The sequence below is a fragment of the Heterodontus francisci genome, chromosome 19, assembly GCF_036365525.1.
Source record: "Heterodontus francisci isolate sHetFra1 chromosome 19, sHetFra1.hap1, whole genome shotgun sequence".
NCBI classification, from domain to species: domain Eukaryota; kingdom Metazoa; phylum Chordata; class Chondrichthyes; order Heterodontiformes; family Heterodontidae; genus Heterodontus; species Heterodontus francisci.
The window spans coordinates 61,302,994-61,328,475 of NC_090389.1; the positions used below are offsets into that span (position 1 = coordinate 61,302,994).

The window sequence follows — 25,482 nt, forward strand, 5'->3', positions numbered from 1 at the left end:
TGTACCTCTGAGAAGATTCCCCAAATCCCTTTTAATCTGAGCCGAAAAGCGTCTCTCGCTCCTCCTTGCTGCCATTCACACTCGCTCATGTGGGGATTGGTCAGTTTGGATATTGTGGGCGGTCTGATGGCTAAAGTGAAAGGCAGGAAACGAGATAAATTTGCGAGAGGCTGTGGAACAAATGGAGGGTAAGAGTTGGAAACAGCAAGACTTAGTTATTTATCTGTGCAGATCAATAGAAGGGGTGGAGAAATAGGATGTTGCTCAGACCACTGGTGTCGTTTAAGCCAGGCATGAAATTTAAAACAGATGAAAGGTATAGAGGCAGAAGTTATATTTCTGCTGCCAGTTTGATGCTTGTACTGAATTGAGCAATGTTTGAAATGATTGACTGTGATTCCAGTCGTTAGCATGTATTCTATCTCTGTGTGAAGAGCCACCTTTCTCTGGGCTGTGCCAACTCTTCGTGTATTTCAGGTCTTCTTCTTTGGCCTCCTTGTCTCGAGAGACAATGGGTAAGCGCCTGGAGGTGGTCAGTGGTTTGTGAAACAGTGCCTGGAGTGGCTATAAAGTCCAATTCTAGAGTGACAGACTCTTCCACAGGTGCTGCAGATAAAATTGGTTGTCGGGGCTCATAAGATCATAAGAACTAGGAGCAGGAGTAGGCTGTCCGGCCCCTCGGCCTGCTCTGCCATTCAATAAGATCATGGCTGATCTTTTCGTGGACTCAGATCCACTTACCCGCGCTCTCACCGTATCCCTTAATTCCTTTATTGTTCAAAAAGATATCTACCTTGGCTTTAAAGACGTTTACTGAAGAAGCATCAACTACTTCACTGGGCAAGGAATTCCATAGATTAACAACCCTCTGGGTGAAGAAGTTCCTTCTTAATTCAGTCCTAAATCTGCTCCCTCTAATCTTGAGGCTATGCCCTCTTGTCCTAGCTTCACCTGCCAGTGGAAACATCCTCTCTACTTGTATCTTATCTATTCCCTTCATGATTTTATATGTTTCTATAAGATCCCCCCTCATTCTTCTGAACTCCAATGAATATAATCCCAATCTACTCAGTCTCTCCTCATAAGCCAACCCCCTCAACTCCGGAATCAACCTCGTGAACCTCCTCTGCACCCTCTCCAGTGCCAGTATATCCTTTCTCAAGTAAGGAGACCAAAACTGCACACAGTACTCCAGGTGCGACCTCACCAGTACCTCTCTGCTTTTAAACTCAATCCCTTTAGCAATGAAGGACAAAATTCCATTTGCCTTCCTAATTACTTGCTGTACCTGCAGACCAACCTTCTGCGATTCATGCACAAGGACACCTAGGTTCCTCTGCATAGCAGCATGCTGCAACTTTTTACCATTCAAGTAATAATCCTTTTTCCTGTTACTCCTACCGAAATGAATGACTTCACATTTATTAACATTGTATTCCATCTGCCAGACCTTTGCCCACTCACTCAATGTATCTATGTTCCTCTGCAAAGTTTCACAGTCATCTGCACACTTTGCCCTGCCACTCATCTTAGTGTCATCTGCAAACTTTGACACCCTACACGTGGTCCCCAACTCCAAATCATCTATATAAATTGTAAATAATTGCGGTCCCAACACCGATCCCTGAGGCACACCACTAGTGACTGATTGCCAACCAGAATAGCACTCATTTATCCCCACTCTCTGCTTCCTGTTAGTCAACCAGTCCTCTATCCATGCTAATACTTTACCCCTGACGCCATGCATCCTTATCTTATGCAGCAGCCTCTTGTGCGGCACCTTGTCGAAGGCCTTTTGGAAATCTAGGTACACCACATCCACTGGGTCCCCATTGTCCACCTTGCTCGTAATGTCATCATAGAATTCCAAAAGATTTGTCAAGCATGACCTGTCCTTCCTGAACCCATGCTGCGTCTGCCCAACGGGACAATTTCTATCGAGATGCCCTGCTATTTCTTCCTTGATAATAGACTCAAGCATCTTCCCCACTACAGAGGTTAAGCTAATCGGTCTATAATTCCCCATCTTTTGTCTACCTCCCTTTTTAAACAGTCGTGTCACATCTGCTGTTTTCCAATCAACTGGGACTACCCCAGAGTCCAGCGAATTTTGGAAAGTTACCGTCAGTGCACCTGCCATTTCTCCCACCATCTCTTTTAGTACCCTGGGATGCATTCCATCAGGAGACTTATCAATCCTTAGCTCCATTAGCTTTCCCAACACTGCCTCTTCCGTAATAATGATTGTTCCCAGGTCCTCACCTACGTTCGTCTCTTTGTCAATTACTGGCATGTTATTAATGTCCTCCACTGAGAAGACCGATACAAAATACCTGTTCAATGCCTCGGCCATTTCATCATATCCCATAACTAAATTCCCCTTCTCATCCTCTAAAGGACCAACGTTTACTTTAGCCACTCTTTTTTGTTTTATATATTTATAGAAACTTTTGCTATCTGTCTTTATATTCTGTGCTAGTTTTTTCTCATGTTCCATCTTACTTTTCTTTATAGCTCTTTTTGTAGCTTTCTGTTGACCTTTAAAGTTTTCCCAATCTTCTAGTTTCATGCTGCTTTTGGCCACTTTGTATGCCTTCTTTTTCAATTTGATAGCCTCCCTTATTTCCTTAGACGTCCATGGCAGATTACCCCTTTTCCTCCAGTCCTTCATTTTCACTGGAATATACTTTTGCTGAGCACTTTGAAAAATTGCTTTGAAAGTCCTCCACTGCTCGTCAACTGTCCCACTGTAAAATATTTGTTTCCAGTCCACTTTAGCCAAGTACTCCCTCATTCTATTGTAGTCCCCCTTGTTCAAGCACAGGACCCTGGTATTGGATTTTATCTTCACACTCTCCATCTGTATTCTAAATTCAACCATACTGTGATCACTCCTACCAAGAGGATCCCTAACCATGAGGTCATTAATTATTCCTGTCTCATTACACAGTACTAGATCTAGGATAGCTTGCTCCCTCGTCGGTTCCATTACATCCTGTTCAAGAAAACTATCACGGATACACTCAACAAATTCCTCCTCAAGGCTACCCTGACTGAGCTGGTTCGACCAATCTACATGTAGATTAAAATCCCCCATGATAATTGCCGTACCATTTTTACAGGCATTAGTTATTTCTTTGTTTATTGCCCGCCCCAATGTGATGTTATTATTTGGTGGCCTATAGACTACGCCTATCAATGACTTTTTCTTCTTAGAGTTTCTAACTTCCACCCAAATGGATTCAACCTCATTCTCCATAGAACCTGTATCATCTCTCAGCACCGCCCTGATGTCGTCCTTGAGTATCAGAGCTACACCACCTCCCTTACCTTCCTGTCTGCCCTTCCGAATAGTCTGGTACCCCTGGATATTTAACTCCCAGTCATGACCAACCTGTAACCATGTCTCCGTAATGGCTACCAAATCATATTTATTCGCAATGATTTGTGCCGTTAACTCATCAACCTTGTTACGAATGCTACGAGCATTCAGGTAAAGTGCCTTTATGCTAGCTTTCTTACCCTCATGATTTCCAACATCTCTAATAATAACTCCTGAGTTATCCTTCCTTTCTGCTTCTTTCATCGTCTGCCTTGAACTTAAACCCTCCTGCACACATGTTAGCCTGCTGCTTACCTTTTTATTTGTCATACTCCCTGTCGTTTCCCATTTCCCTTCCCCCCGAGTCACTAGTTTAAAGTCCTAGAGACTACCCTATTTATCCATTTCGCTAGAACACTGGTTCCAGATCGGTTCAGGTGGAGACCGTCCCATCGGTACAGATCCCCCCGGTTCCAAAACTGATGCCAGTGCCCTATGAAATGGAACCCCTCTTTCCCACACCACTCCCTTAGCCACGTGTTTACTGCCCTAATATTCTTATCCCTAAGCCAATTTGCACGTGGCTCGGGCAGTAATCCGGAGATTATGACCCTCGAGGACCTGTTTCTTAATTTCGTTCCTAGTGCTTTATAATCCCCAAACAGGTCCTCCATCCTAGCCTTGCCTATGTTGTTAGTCCCAACGTGGACCACAACAACTGGATCCTCCCCCTCCCGCTCCAATATCCTTTCAAGCCGGTCAGAGATGTCCTGCACCCTGGCACTGGGCAGGCAACACACCATGCGGGACTCCCGATCCGGCTTGCAAAGGATACTATCTATCCCCCTAATTATAGAATCCCCTACAACTACTACTTGTCTTTTTGCTCAACCCCTCTTGAATGGCCTTCTGCACCATGGTGCCATGGTCAGTTGGCTCATCCTCCCCGCAGCCCTTTTCCTCATCCACACAGGGAGCAAGTATCTCGTACCTGTTGGATAAGGTCAAAGGCTGAGGCTCCTCCACTCCTGAACTCAGGATCCCCCTACCTGCCTCACTTGCAATCAGACCCTGTTGTCCCTGATCACTAACTGAATTTGAATTACTTAATCTACCAGGTGTGACTGCCTCCTGAAACAAAACGTCCAGGTAACTCTCCCCCTCCCGGATGTGCCGCAGTGTTTGAAGCTCAGACTCCAGATCATCAACTCTGAGCCGGAGCTCTTCCAGCAACCAACACTTGCTGCAGATGTGGTCCCTGCCGTTCACAATGGGGACAGCCAGCTCCCACATCATACAGCTACAGCACATCACCTGCCCAGGCATCTCTACTTAGTTAATTACTTTATTACTTTATATAAATTTATGAGTTAAATACTTCGATACTTCTCTGCTATGGTCTTTTTCAAATAACCAATAGATAAATCAAAAAAAGTAAGTAAAAAAAGAAAGTAAATTTGTTACACAGTTGGCTCTCGCCTTGTGGTTCTGTCTTTTTACCTGCCAACTGCTAAGTCTCTTCGATTCGCCACACTTTAGACCCGCATTTATGGCTGCCCGCTAGCTCTAGCGATCACTGGCAACTGACTCCCACAACTTGTGATCAATGTCACAGGACTTCATGTCGCATTTGCAGACATCTTTAAAGCAGAGACATGGACGGCCGGTGGGTCTGATACCAGTGACGAGCTCACTGTACAATGTATCCTTGGGGATCCTGCCATCTTCCATGCAGCTCACATGGCCAAGCCATCTCAAGTGCCGCTGGCTCAGTAGGGTGTCTATGCTGGGGATGTTGGCTGCCTCAAGGACTTCTGTGTTGGAGATACGGTCCTGCCACCTGATGCCAAGGATTCTCCGGAGGCAGCAAAGATGGAATGAATTGAGATGTCGCTCTTGGCTGACATACGTTCTCCAGGCCTCGCTGCCATAGAGCAAGGTACTGAGGACACATGCTTGATACACTCGGACTTTTGTGTTCCGTGTCAGTGTGCCATTTTCCCACACTCTCTTGGCCAGTCTGGACATAGCAGTGGAAGCCTTTCCCATGCGCTTGTTGATTTCTGCATCGAGAGACAGGTTACTGGTGATAGTTGAGCCTAGGTAGGTGAACTCTTGAACCACTTCCAGAGCGTGGTCGCCAATATTGATGGATGGAGCATTTCTGACGTCCTGTCCCATAATGTTCGTTTTCTTAACGCAAATTTGTTGCAGGCAGCCGCAGTCCTGTCGATGAGTCTCTGCAGACACTCTTCAGTGTGGGATGTTAATGCAGCATTGTCAGCAAAGAGGAGTTCCCTGATGAGGACTTTCCATACTTTGGTCTTCGCTCTTAGACAGGCAAGGTTGAACAACCTGCCACCTGATCTTGTGTGGAGGAAAATTCCTTCTTCTGAAGACTTGAACGCATGTGAGAGCAGCAGGGAGAAGAAGATCCCAAACAGTGTAGGTGCGAGAACACAGCCCTGTTTCACGCCACTCAGGATAGGAAAGGGGTCTGATGAGGCACCGCTATGTTGAATTGTGCCTTTCGTATTGTCATGGAATGAGGTGATGATACTTAGTAGCTTTGGTGGACATCCGATCTTTGCTCGTAGTCTGAAGAGACCACATCTGCTGACAAGGTCAAAGGCTTTGGTGAGATCAATGAAAGCAACGTTGAGGGACATCTGTTGTTCTCGGCACTTCTCCTGTAGCTGGCATAGGGAGAACAGCATGTCAATGGTGGATCTCTCTGCTCGAAAGCCACACTGTGCTTCAGGGTAGACAAGCTCAGCCAGCTTCTGGAGCCTGTTTAAAGCGACTCAACTGAAAACTTTCCCCACTATGCTGAGCAGGGAGATTCCACGGTAGTTGTTGCAGTCACCGTGGTCACCCTTGTTCTTATAGAAGGTGATGATATTGGCATCGCGCATGTCCTGTGGTACTGCTCCCTTATCCCAGCACAGGCAAAGCAGTTCGTAGAGTGCTGAAAGTATAGCAGGCTTGGCACTCTTGATTATTTCAGTGGTAATGTCGTCCTTCCCAGGGGCTTTTCCACTGGCTAGAGAATCAATGGCATCACTGAGTTCTGATTTTGTTGGCTGTTCCTCCAGCTCATCCATGACAGGCAGAGACTGGGCTGCATTGAGGGCGGTCTCAGTGACAACATTTTCCCTGGAGTACAGTTCTATGTAGTTCTCAACCCAGCGGTCAATTGTTTGTGTTGTTCAGTGATTGTGTCCCCTGATTTAGACTTGAGGGGGGCAATCTTCCTGATGGTTGGCCCAAAAGTTCTCAGTGCCATCATTCATTCCTCTGATGTTTCCGGTGTTGGATGCCAGCTGAATACAACTGCATAGGTGTTGCCAGTAGTCATTTGCGCAGCGCCTGGCTGTTCTTTGTGCAGCGCTTCTGGCTGCTTTAAGTGCTACAGATGTTAACTTGCTGGGGGTTTTCTTGTAGTTCAACAGTGCAATGCACTTAGCGGCTATGACAGGTTCCAGCTCTTCAAAGTGAGATTAAAAGCAATCTGCGTTCTGCTTCACACGTTTGCCATAGGTGGTCATTGCTGAGTCATAGATGGCGCCTCTGATGTGGGCCCACTTATTTCAGGTAGAACGTCAGCAAATCAGCACCCTGGCATAGTGTGTTAATACAACAGCAACTCAGCACCCTGAGAGAACATGTTAATACAACAGCAACTCAGCACCCTGAGAGAGTATATTAATACAACAGCAACTCAGCACCCTGAGAGAGTATATTAATACAACAGCAACTCAGCACCCTGAGAGAGTATATTAATACAACAGCAACTCAGCACCCTGATAGAACATGTTAATACAACAGCAACTCAGCACCCTGATAGAACATGTTAATACAACAGCAATTCAGCACCCTGAGAGAACATGTTAATACAACAGCAACTCAGCACCCTGATAGAACATGTTAATACAACAGCAATTCAGCACCCTGAGAGAACATGTTAATACAACAGCAATTCAGCACCCTGAAAGAACATGTTAATACAACAGCAATTCAGCACCCTGAAAGAACATGTTAATACAACAGCAACTCAGCACCCTGAGAGAACATGTTAATACAACAGCAACTCAGCACCCTGATAGAACATGTTAATACAACAGCAATTCAGCACCCTGAGAGAACATGTTAATACAACAGCAATTCAGCACCCTGAAAGAACATGTTAATACAACAGCAATTCAGCACCCTGAGAGAACATGTTAATACAACAGCAATTCAGCACCCTGAGAGAACATGTTAATACAACAGCAACTCAGCACCCTGATAGAACATGTTAATACAACAGCAACTCAGCACCCTGATAGAACATGTTAATACAACAGCAACTCAGCACCCTGAGAGAGTATATTAATACAACAGCAACTCAGCACCCTGAGAGAACATGTTAATACAACAGCAATTCAGCACCCTGAGAGAGTATATTAATACAATAGCAACTCAGCACCCTGAGAGAACATGTTAGAATTAGAATTAGAATTAGAACATTACAGCGCAGTACAGGCCCTTCGGCCCTCGATGTTGCGCCGACCTGTGAAACCATCTGACCGACACTATTCCATTTTCATCCATATGTCTATCCAATGACCACTTAAATGCCCTTAAAGTTGGCGAGTCTACTACTGTTGCAGGCAGGGCGTTCCACGCCCCTACTACTCTCTGAGTAAAGAAACTACCTCTAACATCTGTCCTATATCTATCACCCCTCAACTTAAAGCTATGTCCCCTCGTGTTTGCCATCACCATCCGAGGAAAAAGACTCTCACTATCCAGCCTATCTAACCCTCTGATTATCTTATATGTCTCTATTAAGTCACCTCTCCTCCTCCTTCTCTCCAACGAAAACAACCTCAAGTCCCTCAGCCTTTCCTCGTAAGACCTTCCCTCCATACCAGGCAACATCCTAGTAAATCTCCTCTGCACCCTTTCCAAAACTTCCACACCCTTCCTATAATTCGGTGACCAGAACTGCACGCAATACTCCAGGTGCGGTCTCACCAGAGTTTTGTACAGCTGCAGCATGACCTCGTGGCTCCGAAACTCGATCCCCCTACTAATAAAAGCTAACACACCATATGCCTTCTTAACAGCCCTATTAACCTGGGTGGCAACTTTCAGGGATTTATGTACCTGGACACCAAGATCTCTCTGTTCATCTACACTACCAAGAATCTTCCCATTAGCCCAGTACTCTGCATTCCTGTTGCTCCTTCCAAAGTGAATCACCTCACACTTTTCCGCATTAAACTCCATTTGCCATCTCTCAGCCCAGCTCTGCAGCCTATCTATGTCCCTCTGTAACCTACAACATCCTTCGGCACTATCCACAACTCCACCGACCTTCGTGTCATCCGCAAATTTACTAACCCACCCTTCTACACCCTCTTCCAGGTCATTTATAAAAATGACAAACAGCAGTGGCCCCAAAACAGATCCTTGCGGTACACCACTAGTAACTAAACTCCAGGATGAACATTTGCCATCAACCACCACCCTCTGTCTTCTTTCAGCTAGCCAATTTCTGATCCAAAGCTCTAAATCACCTTCAACCCCATACTTCCGTATTTTCTGCAATAGCCTACCGTGGGGAACCTTATCAAACGCCTTACTGAAATCCATATACACGACATCCACTGCTTTACCCTCATCCACCTGTTTGGTCACCTTCTCGAAAAACTCAATAAGGTTTGTGAGGCACGACCTACCCTTCACAAAACCGTGCTGACTATCGCTAATGAACTTATTCTTTTCAAGATGATTATAAATCCTGTCTCTTATAACCTTTTCCAACATTTTACCCACAACCGAAGTAAGGCTCACAGGTCTATAATTACCAGGGCTGTCTCTACTCCCCTTCTTGAACAAGGGGACAACATTTGCTATCCTCCAGTCTTCCGGCACTATTCCTGTCGACAATGACGACATAAAGATCAAGGACAAAGGCTCTGCAATCTCCTCCCTGGCTTCCCAGAGAATCCTAGGATAAATCCCATCTGGCCCAGGGGACTTATCTATTTTCACACTTTCCAAAATTGCTAACACCTCCTCCTTGTGAACCTCAATCCCATCTAACCTAGTAGTCTGAATCTCAGTATTCTCCTCGACAACATTTTCTTTCCCTACTGTAAATACTGACGAAAAATATTCATTTAACGCTTCCCCTATCTCCTCTGATTCCACACACAACTTCCCACTACTATCCTTGATTGGCCCTAATCTAACTCTAGTCATTCTTTTATTCCTGATATACCTATAGAAAGCCTTAGGGTTTTCCTTGATACGTTAATACAACAGCAACTCAGCACCATGAAAGAACATGTTAATACAACAGCAATTCAGCACCCTGAGAGAACATGTTAATACAACAGCAATTCAGCACCCTGAGAGAACATGTTAATACAACAGCAACTCAGCACCCTGAGAGAACATGTTAATACAACAGCAACTCAGCACCCTGAGAGAACATGTTAATACAACAGCAATTCAGCACCCTGAGAGAACATGTTAATACAACAGCAACTCAGCACCCTGAAAGAACATGTTAATACAACAGCAACTCAGCACCCTGAGAGAACATGTTAATACAACAGCAATTCAGCACCCTGAGAGAACATGTTAATACAACAGCAATTCAGCACCCTGAGAGAACATGTTAATACAACAGCAACTCAGCACCCTGAGGGAGTATATTAATACAATAGCAACCTCCAGCATGATTGCTGTAAACTAATTGGAACCAATCTATTTCTGAAATGAAAAGAGAAAATGTTGGAAATACTCAACAGGTCTGGCAGGATCTGTGGAGAGAGAAACAGAGTTCAGGCCGATGACTTTGTACCTTAAAATCAGAGGCAGACCATTCGGGAGAGAAATTCACACAAAGGGTGGCAGAAGGGTGGAACACTCTCCCACAAAAAAGCAGTCGGTGCTCATTCAATTCATAATTTTAAATCGGAGACTGATCGATTCTTTTCTGGCTAAGTGTATTAAGGGTTATAGAGTTAAAGTGGGTAAATGGAATTGAGATGTAGATCTGTTGTCATCTAATTGAAAGGTGGAGTCGGATTGAGTGGCTGAATGGCCTGCTCCTATTCCTATGTTCCTATTTGCAGTGAGGCAATGCAATCAGGGATCATGTCATCTGAGAATTGCACTCTGTACCTATTAATCTTAGACTGTAGTATAGTAGAACCAGCATTGGTACTCTGCTGCAGGAGGTCAGATACTGTTGGCCCGTATTTTACTTAGGATGCTTAAAATCACGAAGGTTCACACCTGGGTCTGTGAAGTGAAAGATATTACGTACCCCACACACGCCAGCCCCGTAAATGTGATATGGAGTCTGAATAAAGGAAAATAATTGAAACCCTGTGAGAAGTTCTGGGAAGTTTTCAGAAATTTGCACAAAATGGTGCAACCATTTTTGGTGCAGGCCTTTTTTGACTGCCGCCAGACGGGTACCCTGTTGCAGCTTGTTGCTGTAGGATAGTGCGAAATCGGCCAGCTTCAATGTTGAGACGACCAGCAGGTCAAATCAAGTGGGGGAATGCCTCGATCGAGGCACAGCAGGCCAGAGGTGTTTTTGTGGGCTCAGAGAAGCAATCCTGCTGTTCTGGGAGCACCCTCTAGCAGTCTCTGAGGGCTATTAGTTATGTCGCTGAAAACCTTACGCACACTCTGCTCATTTGTACCTGAAAATTGCAATTGAAATTCTATTACTGGTTAAGGGCCCTGATTTGCATACTGAAATGCCCAGGTCTGTTTCCGGAAGGAAATGGGCCGCTTGCCCATTTACACACTCAGATAAGGGGGGGTTTGGGTGTCAGTGGACAGCCCGATGTGCCATCCCAATTTTCAGTTGCTGGCCACTCATTTATAGGCGTGAAATGGGAGGCTTGAGTTAAAAATCACCTCCAAAGTGTCAGAAGTTTCTGGAAAATTTTTTATGTTTTGCTGAAGATGGAAATAAGAATGAAAGTATAATTTTTCATATTTGTTTCTTTAGAATGGCATGATAATGGGAAGAAGTGAGGAAATCTTGTTTCTTGAGATATAATTTAAAATGTGTTATAATAAATAGCTGTCAAGTCATAGCTGTGGAATATATTTTAAATAAGATCTAACACCAGTTATTAGAAATATTTCTACTAATTGGTGATTAGCAGGCTGTGAAAATGAGATATTTTACAAAGGAGTTAATGATAATCACATGATACTTAAGCATCTGCTAACAGACGAGGAATGTAATATAATTTATTATACAGTCACAATTTGTTTCTGTTGCAGGAAAGAGCTGCAAAGATGCACTGAGAAATGACAGACTATTTTTTACAAATGAGGGAGGTCTGTATGAAATCTTGTTAAATCAGGTTATTATTTATTTGGCCAAAACAGACCCTCCTGTTCTGAACAAAAGAGAACATGACATGGTAAGATGCATTAGTTTTATATTCTTTTTGCCCACCTCGCAGTATTGTTTTAGATCTTTTTAATGTTGCACAATACCTGTGAGTCAGTATAACCTCTATTTAAATACTGTTCTTATGTAAAATATACAGTTTGTGCTGAACTCATTAAGTTAAAATATATTAAGAAAATGAAGCTTATTGCTTTTAGATAGTTCAGATTTAGTATTATTTTACATGTTCTCACTCGCGCTGTACATTGCACAGGGACCCAAAGGAGCCCAACTTTATTCTTGATTTTGCATACGTCCTCATAGTCATGCCCTGCAGCTTGTGCACTACAACTAAGATTATTTGAAAATGACATAAATTATTTACATAACTGAATGTTCAAACATAAAACATTGTGATATTTCGTTATTATGTGTGGAGTCACTCTAAATGAAACCCAACTCAATATAATCATATCTTTTAGCCAGCACTTACGTTAAAGTTCCAGCTAATATTGAAAAAGCAAAATTACATTGCACTGTTTATTTGGTAGCAATGTAGTGTCAGGTGGCCTTTGTGGAATGCAATATCAGCTTCAAATTGTGTAAAAATTTTTCTCCATGGATTATGAATCAACGAGAATTGTGCATGCACCCAATTCATTATTTTAATAAGAAACTGATTATTCTTAATCAGTTCAGTTGGTAACAGGACCTAATATTTATCTTCTACTGGTTGATTATGAAATGATATTAATAAGTTGATAAGTAATCTGTAAAATTTCCCATTGTATTTTTACAGTTACGAAATGCTAAAATGGAAAAATACAGTCGCTCAACCACACTTCTTGAAAGTTTGTCACGAAAAGGTGAAGAAAGCTGTAGTCATTTTTATACAGCATTAAAAATGTATGATCCATATCTGTACCAACAGCTTCCAAGCCAAAGAAAGACAGGTAAAACGCACTTAATGTTGAACAAGAATCTGTTAATTTTTCACACACTGTTTGAAGACATGATTTATTGTGAAAATGTTATGTTGTATTTGAAAATTGTGGGGATTAAAGGAAGACTATTTTTTGGTCATCAAATGTCATTGCAGGTGATGAGCTTAATTGTGTTAACAAACGAAATGCAGCAGAAATTGAAAAATTTCCTCACCCTGTGAAAAGAGAAGGTACTTAATTTTGTGCAATCTTTGTAAGTTGGATCCTTTATGGTAGCTTCACACATTTTACAGAATTTTTCTATCAATCATACTTGTCAATCCTTTGGTATGTCTATTTGGTCAAAAGAGTACGTGATAGCCTGCACTATCTCTACTAGTTTTTTCTTTGTGCTATTGCATGTGAAATGTAACATAAATCCTCAACCTTTAGGATTTGTAGTGAACATGTTGGTTGTAGTACAAAAGTGCTTAGATTTATTGGCCTGGAATTACCACAAAACTTGCATTGAAACAGCAGCATAAGTACGGCATTATGCTGATTTTCAGCACAAAAGGTGCAGAAAATTCACATAAAATCACGTATGATGTTTTTATGCCATGTCTTCTTCCATCTTTTTTGCACCAATTCAGCGAAACCTCTACCTAAACCTTCAAAACCACTCACTAGCATTGCCCCTTCCCCCATGCAAAAGACAAGAGAATGATAATTTCCACCCTGTTATGAAAGGACTGTAAATTTCTGCTCAAAGGTTTCGGTGCAGTGGGAACCAGTCATGTTTCTGGTGCTTTCTGCCAATTTTTTTTCAAAGCATTTGTTTATTTCCTGTCACTGAAATCTGCACTTATTTTTGTATCTTTGCATTTTTATGAAAGAATTATGTTTTAAAAAATGAAAGCTTCTTAAATATGCTGTGTGTAGTGTGCATAAAGCATTGTTTATGGCTTCAAATTTTAAATTTGTCTTCATATTTGAAAATTAAAGAAGGATTAGGGTGTAAGTTGTGTGGTTGCTTCAGGCCACGATTGTTTCCACTAATTTTTATTGTTCTGGTAAATGTTAATAAGAGTGGCAGAAAATTTTGGCTGAAGTACCAGACATCAGATTTGATGTAGAGACTGGCGTAAAGTATGGCTTAACTTGCTGGTTATGCTATTTCAGGAAATTCCAGGCCTTTCTGTCATGTCACTAGTAGAATCCTGGGGTTAATAAAGGTGTTTTTTGGGGCTGTCGCGTTCTGCCAGTTGCTGCCACATTATTCGCAATTAAATACATAACATTACATTCACAGCACCACCTACAGGCACAGCACCTTTGGAACATGCACCGTTTTTACTGTAATAGAGATCAGATCCAGACCTATATCCATTCAGTTTCAAAATCTATAATTTATATAGGTTCAAACAATTTATCAATTCACTATGAAGAACTGGTCTTGCCATTGGGTTCATAAACCTTTTCAGTATTCCAAGGCTGAAAAAACCTAAAGTAAATTAACTTCTGGCCAATATCAACCTTGTTCCTTACAGCTGTCTGTCTATCACACAACACTGTTCATAATTCAAAACTCGTCAGCACAAAGATTATTGGAGTGGGCAACTGGAGTGTCGTACAAGTGTCGGGCTCTTCCAAGGTGCATTTTAAAACACATTGGATCTAGTTTTGTTCTTTCCATTGTGGCATTGACAATAGATGTTAAAGTAAACAAACGCATTACTCTCCAGAACAGATAACTCTATTCTCGAAAAACAAAAATAAAGCATAATCAAAAGGGAAAACAGAAAATATTAGATATTACAAGTTCATTGTACGACACTTTAAGGCTCTGTACTGCACTACATGGGTTATTGGGAGAGGCCTGTTCAGGCATTTTATAAATATGTTTACCAGCGATAGAGAATATAACACTATTTCCCACTTTGTCTCCTCAATTTGATATATAAAATTAAATAGCTTTGAATAATGAAACTCAATGGTAATATATTGCTTTCTGCAACTCATTGTCTTTTATTTAGACATCTACATAAAAAAGTTACAACATGACCATTTACATTTTACAAATGCTGGGTGCCTCAGTGAGGAAAACTTGCTTCAAGTGATAAATGAGCTTCGACACCACAAACCTCCAGTACTTAATAGAGCTGAGGCTGACAAGGTATAAAACTTTCTTGTCTAACTAATGAATTTCCTGTGCTGCTGGTCACGGAAAGTCAGGGGATGCAATGTTCATAAAGAGAGGAACATTATACCTAAGTGCTACTAACATTTCCCTCCTCCCTGCTCAGTAATCCAGTTACCCACCTCTCTGCTCTTTGGCCCACTAAAGCCAAATTGCCTTGCACTGGCTGTGAGCCAGGGACTGGAAGAAAGTAAAGAATAGCCAGTTCCCATATCTCAACCTGAAAAGAGCTATTTATGCCTTTATAAGAGCGGGGGTGGATGGGCATCCACAGCTTTCCCAGCATTAAGCCCAGGAGCCATTGTTTATTATTTAAAGCACATTCCAAACACAGTATAAGTGGACTATGCATTTTACAATAATAAAAATAGAAGGTTAGATTTTCTGGCCCCCTCCAGCTAGGTTCTCATTGGATCTAGGGCAGATAGTATGAAAATTGCTACCCCATGTTCCTTACCCTGTTCCAATGATGTAAATGACATGCAGACAGGAGAAATTCACCGAGTGTGGTGAGGGCCTGTGCTGTGGCTGTCCAAGCACTGCCATGTACAAGTCCCAGAAGAAAGAAGAAGAATATTGATAGGATGGGAACGGGGCGAGTGAGTTTCCAATTTTATCTGAGTTTACTGGAACGTCCTTACAGCAGTAGGAATCTGGGAGGCCTGCCATGATTATTTTCCATCTCAATGTTGACATGACCCAGGAGCTCTGATCGTAAAGTTCATTATAGAATTCCCAATTAAATCCTGAAAAATCACTGTTGGAAAAGTTTAGAGAGTGGGTGGCGGGTAGGAAATTAATGAAGGCTTGTGATCTTCATTCTCCTGCAGCCCGTCCATCAAGGAGTTGTCAAGCCTCTCTCAAAGGCATTACTCTCCAGCATTACCACATCGCATGCCCCTCAACAGTAGTAGACCCAATCTTAATGGCCACAGATTCCAATCCTTTCAGACTCCATTATTCAGTAGCCTCACATTCCCCATTGCACCTCCCCCACTCTCAGATCACAAGGTTCCCTACCAATGATATCACCGAGAGGTCATATGCCAATTTATAGTGCCAAGTTAAGATCCATTAACTCAGTACAGACTGGACATGAATTTGGGACTTTCCAGTCTCTCAGACTCAAGTTTGCACAGGATAAACCAGCTGATCCACTGGGAAAGCTTACTTACAAGTATCCAAATATTATGAATGTTAATATTTCCATCTGTAGCACAGTGTAAAAATGATAAATGAGGTTCTCCTGTTTATAAATTCCTGGACTGTTTCCTTTCCTTTCCACCTGCGCATCCACATTCCCAGGCATTTGACCTGAAATCCCTTTCTGACCACAAAAAATGTTGGCTTTCATCTGTGTTTAACATAAGCAGACTGGTGTTTTTCTGTTTTCAAATCTCTCTTCAGTAAAGATGAGATTGTCCAACAAAAACCATGCTGCAAACCAATGTTTTCTACAATGTGGATCTGTCTTTCTGCCATTGCAGTTTGGTACAGAGTTTGGTTAAAATAAAGTGCTCTTCATGGGCAATGTGCCGATATGGCCACATAACAAATACAGCTAAGGCAGGTAAGTAAATAATTCAGATATAGGAAGAAATAAATACATTGCATTGGATTAACAAGAATGATATTTCCTTTTGTGATAAAGTCCTTTCTGATTAATTAAGAACTAAACCAACATTATGCTTCGTGTGTGTGTGTGTGTGTGTGTGTGTGTGTGTGTGTGTGTGTGTGTGTGTGTGTGTGTGTGTGTGTGTGTGTGTGTGTGTGTGTGTAAAGAGCACCTTACAGAATGATTTTATGTAACACTGCTCTATTTGTGGGGAGTAAGAGAGATTCTTGTTTGACCTGGCTCAACAATCAGTGGAAGCAGGACTGGGAAGTGGCTCAATATGAGCGATTACTGAATGTTATATGTCCAGCAATAATAGATCAGATTTCACCTGCATTTCCTGCCTCTCAATATTTTTCATTTTAGGGAGCTTCAGATAGAAACCAGGCACTGATGAACTGTTACCTGATGCTTATAGAAGTGTTAGGGTTGTTTTACATTGTGGAAAACGAAGAATATATTTCACACAATAAAAAAACTTCATCTCTACCAATTATTGTTTGTTTTCCTGATATTCCATATGACTGTAGTTGTTGTATTAAATCTTTTTGTTCCACAGTTTTTAAACGATGCCCATGACTTGCACCTTCGGGTTCCAGACCTACTAAATGGATTGGTGAATAAGGGAGAAGAAGCTTGTGGTTTCTTCTACACCGCCTACAAGAAACTGAATCCTTTGGCATACATGGAATTACCAAGCACTAAAAAAGAGGTAATTTTTTTACGAACTAAAAGGTCCAAATCTCCCAACAGTCCAATTTTCTAGATCAGTTCAGTCAAAGTTATTTAAAATTCATTGACAAGAAACCTAATATTTTAACAAGAAAATGAATACCTGTCTCCCACTGCTTAAACTCAGTTTGAGATTAATAAGACACATACTGGGTGGTCTTCAACATTAACTCATGCAAAGTTAGTGGAGTGGTCCTGCCTACTTGTTCTCACCGACGTGAAGCCCAAGCCATTTTGAGGCCTAGGCCTCAATTAATTGCTGCCTGCAGACTGGGAGAGCCAAATAGCTGCGTACAGCTTGCCATTTCTGAGAGGGTGACAAATTTCACTCCTCCTCCTTCTGGCCAACCCTAAAAAACCTCATAGTTTCCTAAACTGTTTGCTGAACAGCCTTCAGAGAACCGCTACTTGGCGTCTAGTACAGATGGAGTGTCATCAAATGGTCCATCCATTTGTACCTGAAAGTTGCAGTTGGGGTCGTACAATGCTGTAGGACTATGGCTTGCATATTTAAGTAGCCTGTTTCAGGCAAGTGGGTTGCCCATCCATTTACAGGAAAGGCTGAAAAATTGTATTAGATACGATTGAGAGACCATTATTTGAAATTATGCCCCATGGTAACTGATTTTTACTTAGAGATATAATGAATAGCTCGAAAATGAAGTGTTTTTAATTAATGCATTCCACTGCAAGACAATCACTTCCTGCTGTGATAGTGGCAGATCTCTACAACTTGTTTATTGTGCAGTGATTTGTAGGTGAGTTTACCCAAGTGTCTATGTCTGTTTTCTTACCAGGCGATATAATGTCATCATTTTTTATACAGCTTCAGAACTAGAAGACCAATTTCTCCAAGAGGACTCTGTTTTGTATTAAGAGTTAAAATTGTGTTGACAACAGTATTATGTTATATTTACTGATTGTTTCAGATTGCTGTTGAAAGTCTATGTGCATGAGCTCTTAAATAATTTTATGGATTTTACCAACTGCCTTTTACTTAGCAATTTTCCACTTCATGACAATTAAAATGACTGTTGAATTCTCATTTCTAAATCATTAATAGAAGCAGTTGTCTTATGTGGTTCTGAGTTGTAAAAAGTCCCCAGATCTTTCCCAAGGTGCCAGGTTATCTGTCTCAACAATTTCCCTATTTGCAAAAATCGGGCAGTTACTTGAACCACAGTTACCTGTTGGATAAGTAATGTTCTATACATAAAAAGCCTTTACATTAGAAGTCTGATTGCATTGAAATTTGTGAATGAATTGCTGGTGTGTTATAGAAATAATCAATATCTAACATTTCTGAGCAAAGGGTGGTTTACTTGCCAACAGATGGATTTACTTCAATGATATTTGGTTTGTATCTTCCGAAGGGAAATGAGTTGGGGTAATTTCACATTATAATTTCTCAAACCAAAATCTCTGTTTAATCAGCAACTCTGAGACCAACACCTCTGACCCCATGCAAAATCCCGACAGCAGGGCCATTAGTGCATTTTGGGTGAGTACCTGTGCTATTTCAACATATCTGGGCCGCGCCCTGTGGGAAGATGATCGCTGTGGTATCTTGCTGCAGTGTAAGTGGGGAACTGTGATGCCCGAGATTTTTTTTAAATGGAAAACATCTGATTTAAAATTTTCCCAATGCTTCATGGCTATTTTACGGCAGGGGAAATAGACTTTGAAATGAAAGCAGGTCTCACTTTTGCCACAATCAGTTGCTGACACACTGGTATGTCTGTTTCATGCAGCTGTGTAAAGTATTGAGGGCAATGGAAGTGGAACTGGTGGGATATTTGACACATTGGAAGTCAAATTGGTCTTGGGAAGTAGCACAAAACGGGTGATAAGGAATTGTTACGACCTCAGAACAATTTAAAGAATTACATGAAAAGATTTCACATTTTAAGAGTTATGATAACAACTAAACTAAAAGAAATTCCCGTTAACTAAATATTACTTCATAAGTAGCTGATATCTCAAATTACAAAGGTATTTTATTTTTGATAGGTATTTTCTTTACCTATTCAAACACTTGAAAACCTCACACCACACTTACGCTTTACACAGTCCTCTCGGATGACGAGACTCTTTGTGGTTAAAATTCCCAAACTCCTCCCAGTTGCAATAGGTTGGATTTCTCAGACCTTTTCAAAAATCAGTGACCTCTTCACTCACTTCTCCGAGCACTTTCGACCTGGAAGTTTGTAAATAAGATGATTCCTGGTGATCCTGCTGGTCTTCTCCGCAAGCTTCAACTTTCAGACCATGTTCAAGTCTTTGCAGCCTTTTACTGTATCTGACTTCTGAGAGCAGGTGTTCTCTCTCTCTCTCTGTCTCTCTCCCTGTCTCTCTCTCTGTCTCTCTCTCTCTGTCTCCCTTTCTCTCTGTCTCCCTCTCTCTCTCTCTCCCTCTCTCTCTCTCTCCCTCTCTCTGACTGCATGTTTTACGACCCGAAAGTCTGGGAGGACGAAACCCATTGTTGTTCAGATGTTACCCCTGCAGTTTCTGATTTTTTCAAAAAAAGTCTTCGATCTTTGTTCTCTGTTATCCTGGCAGCCAAGATTTCTGTCTAGTCCTTTCGCAGAGTGGATGTGAAGTCACCTGACCTTTTGGATGACATCTTAAATCTAAAAAAAAATCCAATTTTAAAAACATAATCACGTTATAAAGCCCAGCGTTCATCACAGAATCAGTAGCCTGTTTTACACCCTACCCTATTTTCTTTTGAGGGCGCACTGTAAAATGGGCTGCCCTATTTACGAACCATCCAAGAATAATTTCAGCTCCATTATGTCACCTATCACAGAATCACAGAATTGTTACAGCGCAGGAGGCCATTCAGCCCATTGTGGCTGCACCAGCTCTCAGAATGAGCAATTCACCTAGTGCCACTCCCCCACCTTCTCCCCGTAACCCTGCACATTCTTCCTTTTCATATAACAGTCTAATGCCCTTTTGATTGCTTCAATTGAACCTGCCTCCACCACACTCTCAGGCAGGATATTCTAGACCTTAACCACTCGCTGCATGAAAAAGATCTTCCTCATGTCACTTTTGCTTCTTTTACCAATTACTTTAAATCTGTTCCCTCTCATTCTCGATCCTTTCACGAGTGGGAACAGTTTTTCCCTATCTACTCTGTCCAGACCCCTCATGATTTTGAATACCTCTATCAAGTCTCCTCCCGTGAAGGTGGATTCAGTCCCCAAAAAACACACAAATTTTATTATTTACATTTATTATTTGTCCCTTGCAAAGCTAATTTATGACTTTGCTAAATTGAAAATAATGCCTGAACTCTCACTTCTTATGCAAAACTGGGAAGTGAGAATTACTAAAGAGACAAAAAAACCCTAAAAGTTAGAAAACTATTCACCATTACCGCTGAACAAATACATTTGAGAAACTTTATAAGATTTGGTCACTAAAGGTGAAGTTTAGTGAAGGGATTCAGAAGTTAATTATTTTTCCAGTCCCATCTCTTTCAGTGATGCCCATATAGAAGTGGTTGACCATAAGAAATGTCCATCCCCACTTCCAGGAGAATTTTAAGGCTCATAGTGAATTGGATTACTGCCTTAAATTCCTCCCCTCATCTGTCCAGTTCCGTGATAATTTTGACTCCACAGTGGAGCAATTCCAGGATACCGGTGTTTAGTTTAATGAGGGTGACAAATTCCCTGTTCGGGATCAATCCCAAACAATGCACAATTTTGATCAAGTTGGTGGAATTAATCTGATAGCTGTTCTGATGTTTTGCAGTTCAACTCCTATTAGAACATTGGATCGAAAGATTTTTAACCCATTACCATCCAGGCTGTAGAAAGTTGCAAGTCTTTTAGTTCTGTGTTAGTTCAGGTACCACGCTCTATAAAATGCGTTTTATGCAGTTTTGAGAGATGCTATTGCAGAACTCGGAAGTTGTAATGCATTTAAGATTTTCAGCAGTTATTGTCATTTTGTTCAATGGGATCAGAAATCATGGATCGTCTTTGTATTTTATGTTTTATTGTTTTATTGTGATGCAGTATATATTTAACAAGCCATTGATAAATGTGTAAGCCCATACCACAGGTTCTTATTTCAATATCTATGATGTGTTGCACTTACTCCTTTTGTGTTTGCATTATTTTTATTCTGTGATCATACTAAAAACCATGCCAGAAATTTTCAGTCATCTGCCAGTGGAAGGAAGCTGGATTTTCTTTTCCAAAGCTCAAGTAATACACAGAACTCCTTAAATTTTGGCTGCCATTTTAGACCCTTGCATCTCCTTTTGTGTGTGGTTGATGTGACTCAGAATAAAGGAATGAGATGGAATATTGATGAGTATTTTGTTGCTGCTTGCTATGTGCCACTAGATGGTGCAATTCATCCTGTGACGTTGCCTTGGTCTAGTGTCTTGCTATGTTTGTAAAACGTGGTGGTGACTGTACCTGAATATTTTCATACCTATCTTATGATATAACAATCAATGATTACACTGTCATCGTTGAAGTGCATAAGACCCACTGGATTTAAAAAGGAAGAAACTAAATTTTCAACCATGACTAATGAATGTGTAGTAATCAAAAGCCAGGGTTAATGGAAAAAACTATTTTTACCAGCAGATTGGCTAATACCTGCCACTTGTAAATAATCAGGACAGTTAACTGGTAAAATCATCTTCATATTCTTCCCCATGTAATGTTGCCACTATTTCGCAGAGCGCTCATTAACTTTTCACTGTTCTCCAAATTACCTGTCAAATAATCTTTTGCCATCAAAGGGAAAGTGTGAAAATTGATGTTGGAGTTCCATGGGAAATCTTGATGGTCTCGGTCATGTTAAATCGCAGGACAGGACATGCTGCATCTCACCTGAGTCCAGGTGTGGATGGCTGTCTGCTGTTGATTGAAAGAACACTGGACAAGGTCTTTCATCAGCAGGAGACAATAGTATACATCTTCCAATGGCATTCATCTGATAAACGGATGTAAATTGGGCTAACCTGATCAGAAAATTCAATGCTGGATCTCCACCTACTTTATGCAATGCTTGCATTTATAGTGTTGAATAAAATGGGGCAAGAAGCTCCTGCTGCAAACAGACAGAAGCTTCATTAGATTGACCTGAATTTTGCGATAATAATAATGGTGAGACAGTGCTCACTGTACATATGGAGTAAATCAGACGACAACTTGGGGTGCATGCACATGTTCAGCTCAACACAGAAATCAGAAGTAGCAGTCCAAGTTATCCTGCTGCTCCACAGGCTGCACTTGAACAGTACCTCGTCGATAGACTAGGCATTGAATTGCAAACAACAGCGTGAAGTTGTTGTACTTATCTACTACTTACCTGGGAATCAGATAGGCATGGCAGTCAGCTGCTTGGAATTGGCACGTGCTGGGTTTGAAGGAAGAGTGAAAAAAAAGCAAACAGTGACATCACAGCAAGTCATAAGTTGATTCGTTGGTGAGTATCTACTGTAAGGGTCTGTGTGTAAATAGCTAGATTAATTCATTACTTTTAGGAAAGGTGTGTAATTAGTTGGAATATAGAAAAATGTAAAAACTGGTGAATCTGCTGTTTTTTTTAGTTTAAGCAGTAAGGCTTATTGTATTACCAAAGTTAGGTTAGTACAGTAAGTGCTGGTGAGGTGGGGCATTACTTTAAAAAATAACAAAATAATTAATTTAATGGTTAATTAAAACACATTAAGGATGGCAGGGCAGGTGATGTGTTGCAGCTGCAGTATGTGGGAGCTGGTGGACGCCAGTGTGATCCATGGCAAACATGTCTGCAGTAAGCATCTGCAGCTCGAGGAGCTTCGGCTCAGAGTCAGTGAGCTGGTGGCCGGCCTACAGACACTGCGATGCATCAGGGAGGGGGAACGTTGCCTGGACACTTTGTTCCAGAAGGCAGTCACACCCCATAGGATAGAGTCGTCTGATTTAGTCAATGGTCAGGGACAGGAGGGTGTGACGGCGAGTGAGGCAGGTAAGGGGATCGAGAAGGCAGAAGTGGAGTAGTCTCAGCTCTTGCAATTGCCCAACAGGTTTGAGGTTCTTTCAGCTTGTATGGATGAGAGCGAGGGCTGCAGGGTAGATGAGCAAACTGACCATGGCACCGTGGTACAGGAAGCCATTCAAGTGGGGCAGTAAACAGAAATGTAGTGGTAGTAGGAGTTAGTATAGTCAGAGGGATAGACACAGTTTCTCTGCAGACAAGAGCAAAAGTCCAGAAGGCTGTGTTGCCTGCCCGGTGCGAGGGTTCAGGATATCTGCTCAAGACTGGAGAGGAATCTGCAGTGGGAAGAGGATCAAGTTGCCGTGGTCCACGTGGGTACTAACAACATAGATAGGACTAGGAAAGAGGTTCTGTATAGGGATTATGAACAGCTAGGGGCTCAATTATAAAACAGAACCTCAAAGGTAATAATTGCTGGATTATTACCTGAGCCACGAGCAAACTGGCATAGGGTAAATAAGGTTAGAGAGTTAAATGCGTGGCTGAAAGATTGGTGTGGGAGAAATGGGTTTCGATTGATGGGGCACTGGCACCAGTACTGGGAAAGTGGGAGCTATACTGTTGGGATGGTCGTCACCTGAACCATGCTTGGACCAGTGTTCTGGTGAGTCATATAACTAGGGCAGTAGAGAGGGCTTTAAACTAAATAGTGGGGGGGAGCGAGGGATCAAGTGAGAGAAGATATGTTAAATTAAAGAGAGAGAACAAGAGCAAGATAGCAATAAGGGAAATAATATTCAGAGCATGGCAGGAAGGGACAGAATGTACAAAATTATGAGTGTGCAAGCAGCTAAGGCTAGAGGTTGCGTAAATAGTAAAAAGACCGAACTAAAGGCTCTATATTTGTGTATAGCATTGTAACAAAACAAATGAATTGATAGCTCAAATAGAAATAAATATGCATGATAATGCACTGTGGAGCATCCGCGATGCTGAGGAAGTCGTGGATAGCACGTTTAGTGAGGTGGTCACACCGCAGGTAATGGCTGCACAGGCAGAAAAGAGATGGGTGACCACCAGACGGAGTAGTAGATGCAGGCAGGTAGTGCAGGAGTCTCCTGTGGCCATCCTCTTCACAAACAGATACCGCTTTGGATATTGTTGGGGGGGATGACCTCCCAGGGGAAAGCAACAACAGCCAAGTTCGTGGCACCATGGCGGGCTGTGCTGCACAGCAGGGGAGGAAAAGGTTTGGAAGAGCTATAGTGATAGGAGATTCTATCGTAAGGGGTGCAGATAGGCATTTCTGTGGCCACAAACGAGACTCCATGATGGTATGTTGCCTCCCTGGTGCTAGGGTCAAGGATGTCTCGGAGCGGCTGCAGGACATTCTGAAAGGGGAGGGTGAGCAGCCAGAGGTCATGGTCCATATTGGTACTAACGACATAGGCAGGCAAAGAGATGAGGTTGTGCAAAGTGAATATAGGGAGTTAGGCAGAAGGTTAAAAAGCAGGACCTCTAGGGTTGTAATCTCAGGATTACTTCCTGTGTCACGTGCTAGTGAGGGTAGGAATAGGAGGATTAGGCAAATGAATGCATGGCTGAAGAGCTGGTGTAGGCGGGAGGGCTTCAGCTACTTGGATCATTGGGATCTCTTCTGGAGCAGAGGTGACCTGTACAAGAAGGAGGGGGACCAATATCCTTGCGGGGAGGTTTGCTAGCACTACTCGGGAAGGTTTAAACTAGTCTTGCAGGGGGGTTGTACCCACAGTTGTAGTTGTTCAGATGAGATAGTTGAGGCAAATGCAGAGGTTAAAGCAAGCAAGTCCAGTAGGCAGGCCGGGCAGGGGCAGGACAGGGAGCATGGAAGGTCTGGTAGGCTAAACTGCATTTACTTTAATGCAAGAAGCCTTACAGGTAAGGCAGATGAACTCAGAGCATGGATCGGTACATGGGATTGTGATAATATAGCTATTACGGCAACGTGGTTGAGGGATGGGCAGGACTGGCAGCTCAATGTTCCGGGGTACCGATCTTTCCGGCGTGACAGAGGTGGAGGTAAGAGAGGAGGGGGAGTTGCACTATTGATTAGGGAGGACATCACGGCAGTACTTAGAGAGGATATCCCGGGGGGAATGTCCAGCGAGGCCATATGGGTAGAACTTAGAAATAAGAAAGGGGTGACCACTTTGATGGAATTATACTATAGGCCCCCCAATAGTCAGAGGGAAGTGAAGGGGCATATATGTATGGAAATCACAGATAGGTGTAGGAATTATAGGGTTGTAATAGTAGGTGATTTTAACTTCCCTAATA

The 25,482-nt window shown here is 42.1% G+C and overlaps 1 protein-coding gene across 12 annotated transcripts in view; it reads left to right on the top strand.

The window, feature by feature from the left end:
- The first annotated feature begins 130 nt into the window (after window positions 1-130).
- LOC137380102 (uncharacterized) overlaps window positions 131-25,482 on the top strand; it is a 92,226-nt gene continuing 66,874 nt past the window's right edge. For 4 of the 12 annotated variants that reach the window (XM_068051739.1, XM_068051740.1, XM_068051747.1 and 1 more), the window contains exons 1-6: window positions 131-188; window positions 11,630-11,772; window positions 12,541-12,694; window positions 12,841-12,915; window positions 14,701-14,840; window positions 17,039-17,191. In XM_068051739.1, the coding sequence (XP_067907840.1) occupies window positions 182-188; window positions 11,630-11,772; window positions 12,541-12,694; window positions 12,841-12,915; window positions 14,701-14,840; window positions 17,039-17,191 (672 nt within the window). In that variant the 5' untranslated portion in view covers window positions 131-181. Of the gene's footprint in view, window positions 189-4,440; window positions 4,757-11,629; window positions 11,773-12,540; window positions 12,695-12,840; window positions 12,916-14,700; window positions 14,841-17,038; window positions 17,192-18,008; window positions 21,501-25,482 lie in introns of those variants that run through there. The other 8 variants (XM_068051744.1, XM_068051746.1, XM_068051750.1 and 5 more) reach the window with 7 other exon arrangements.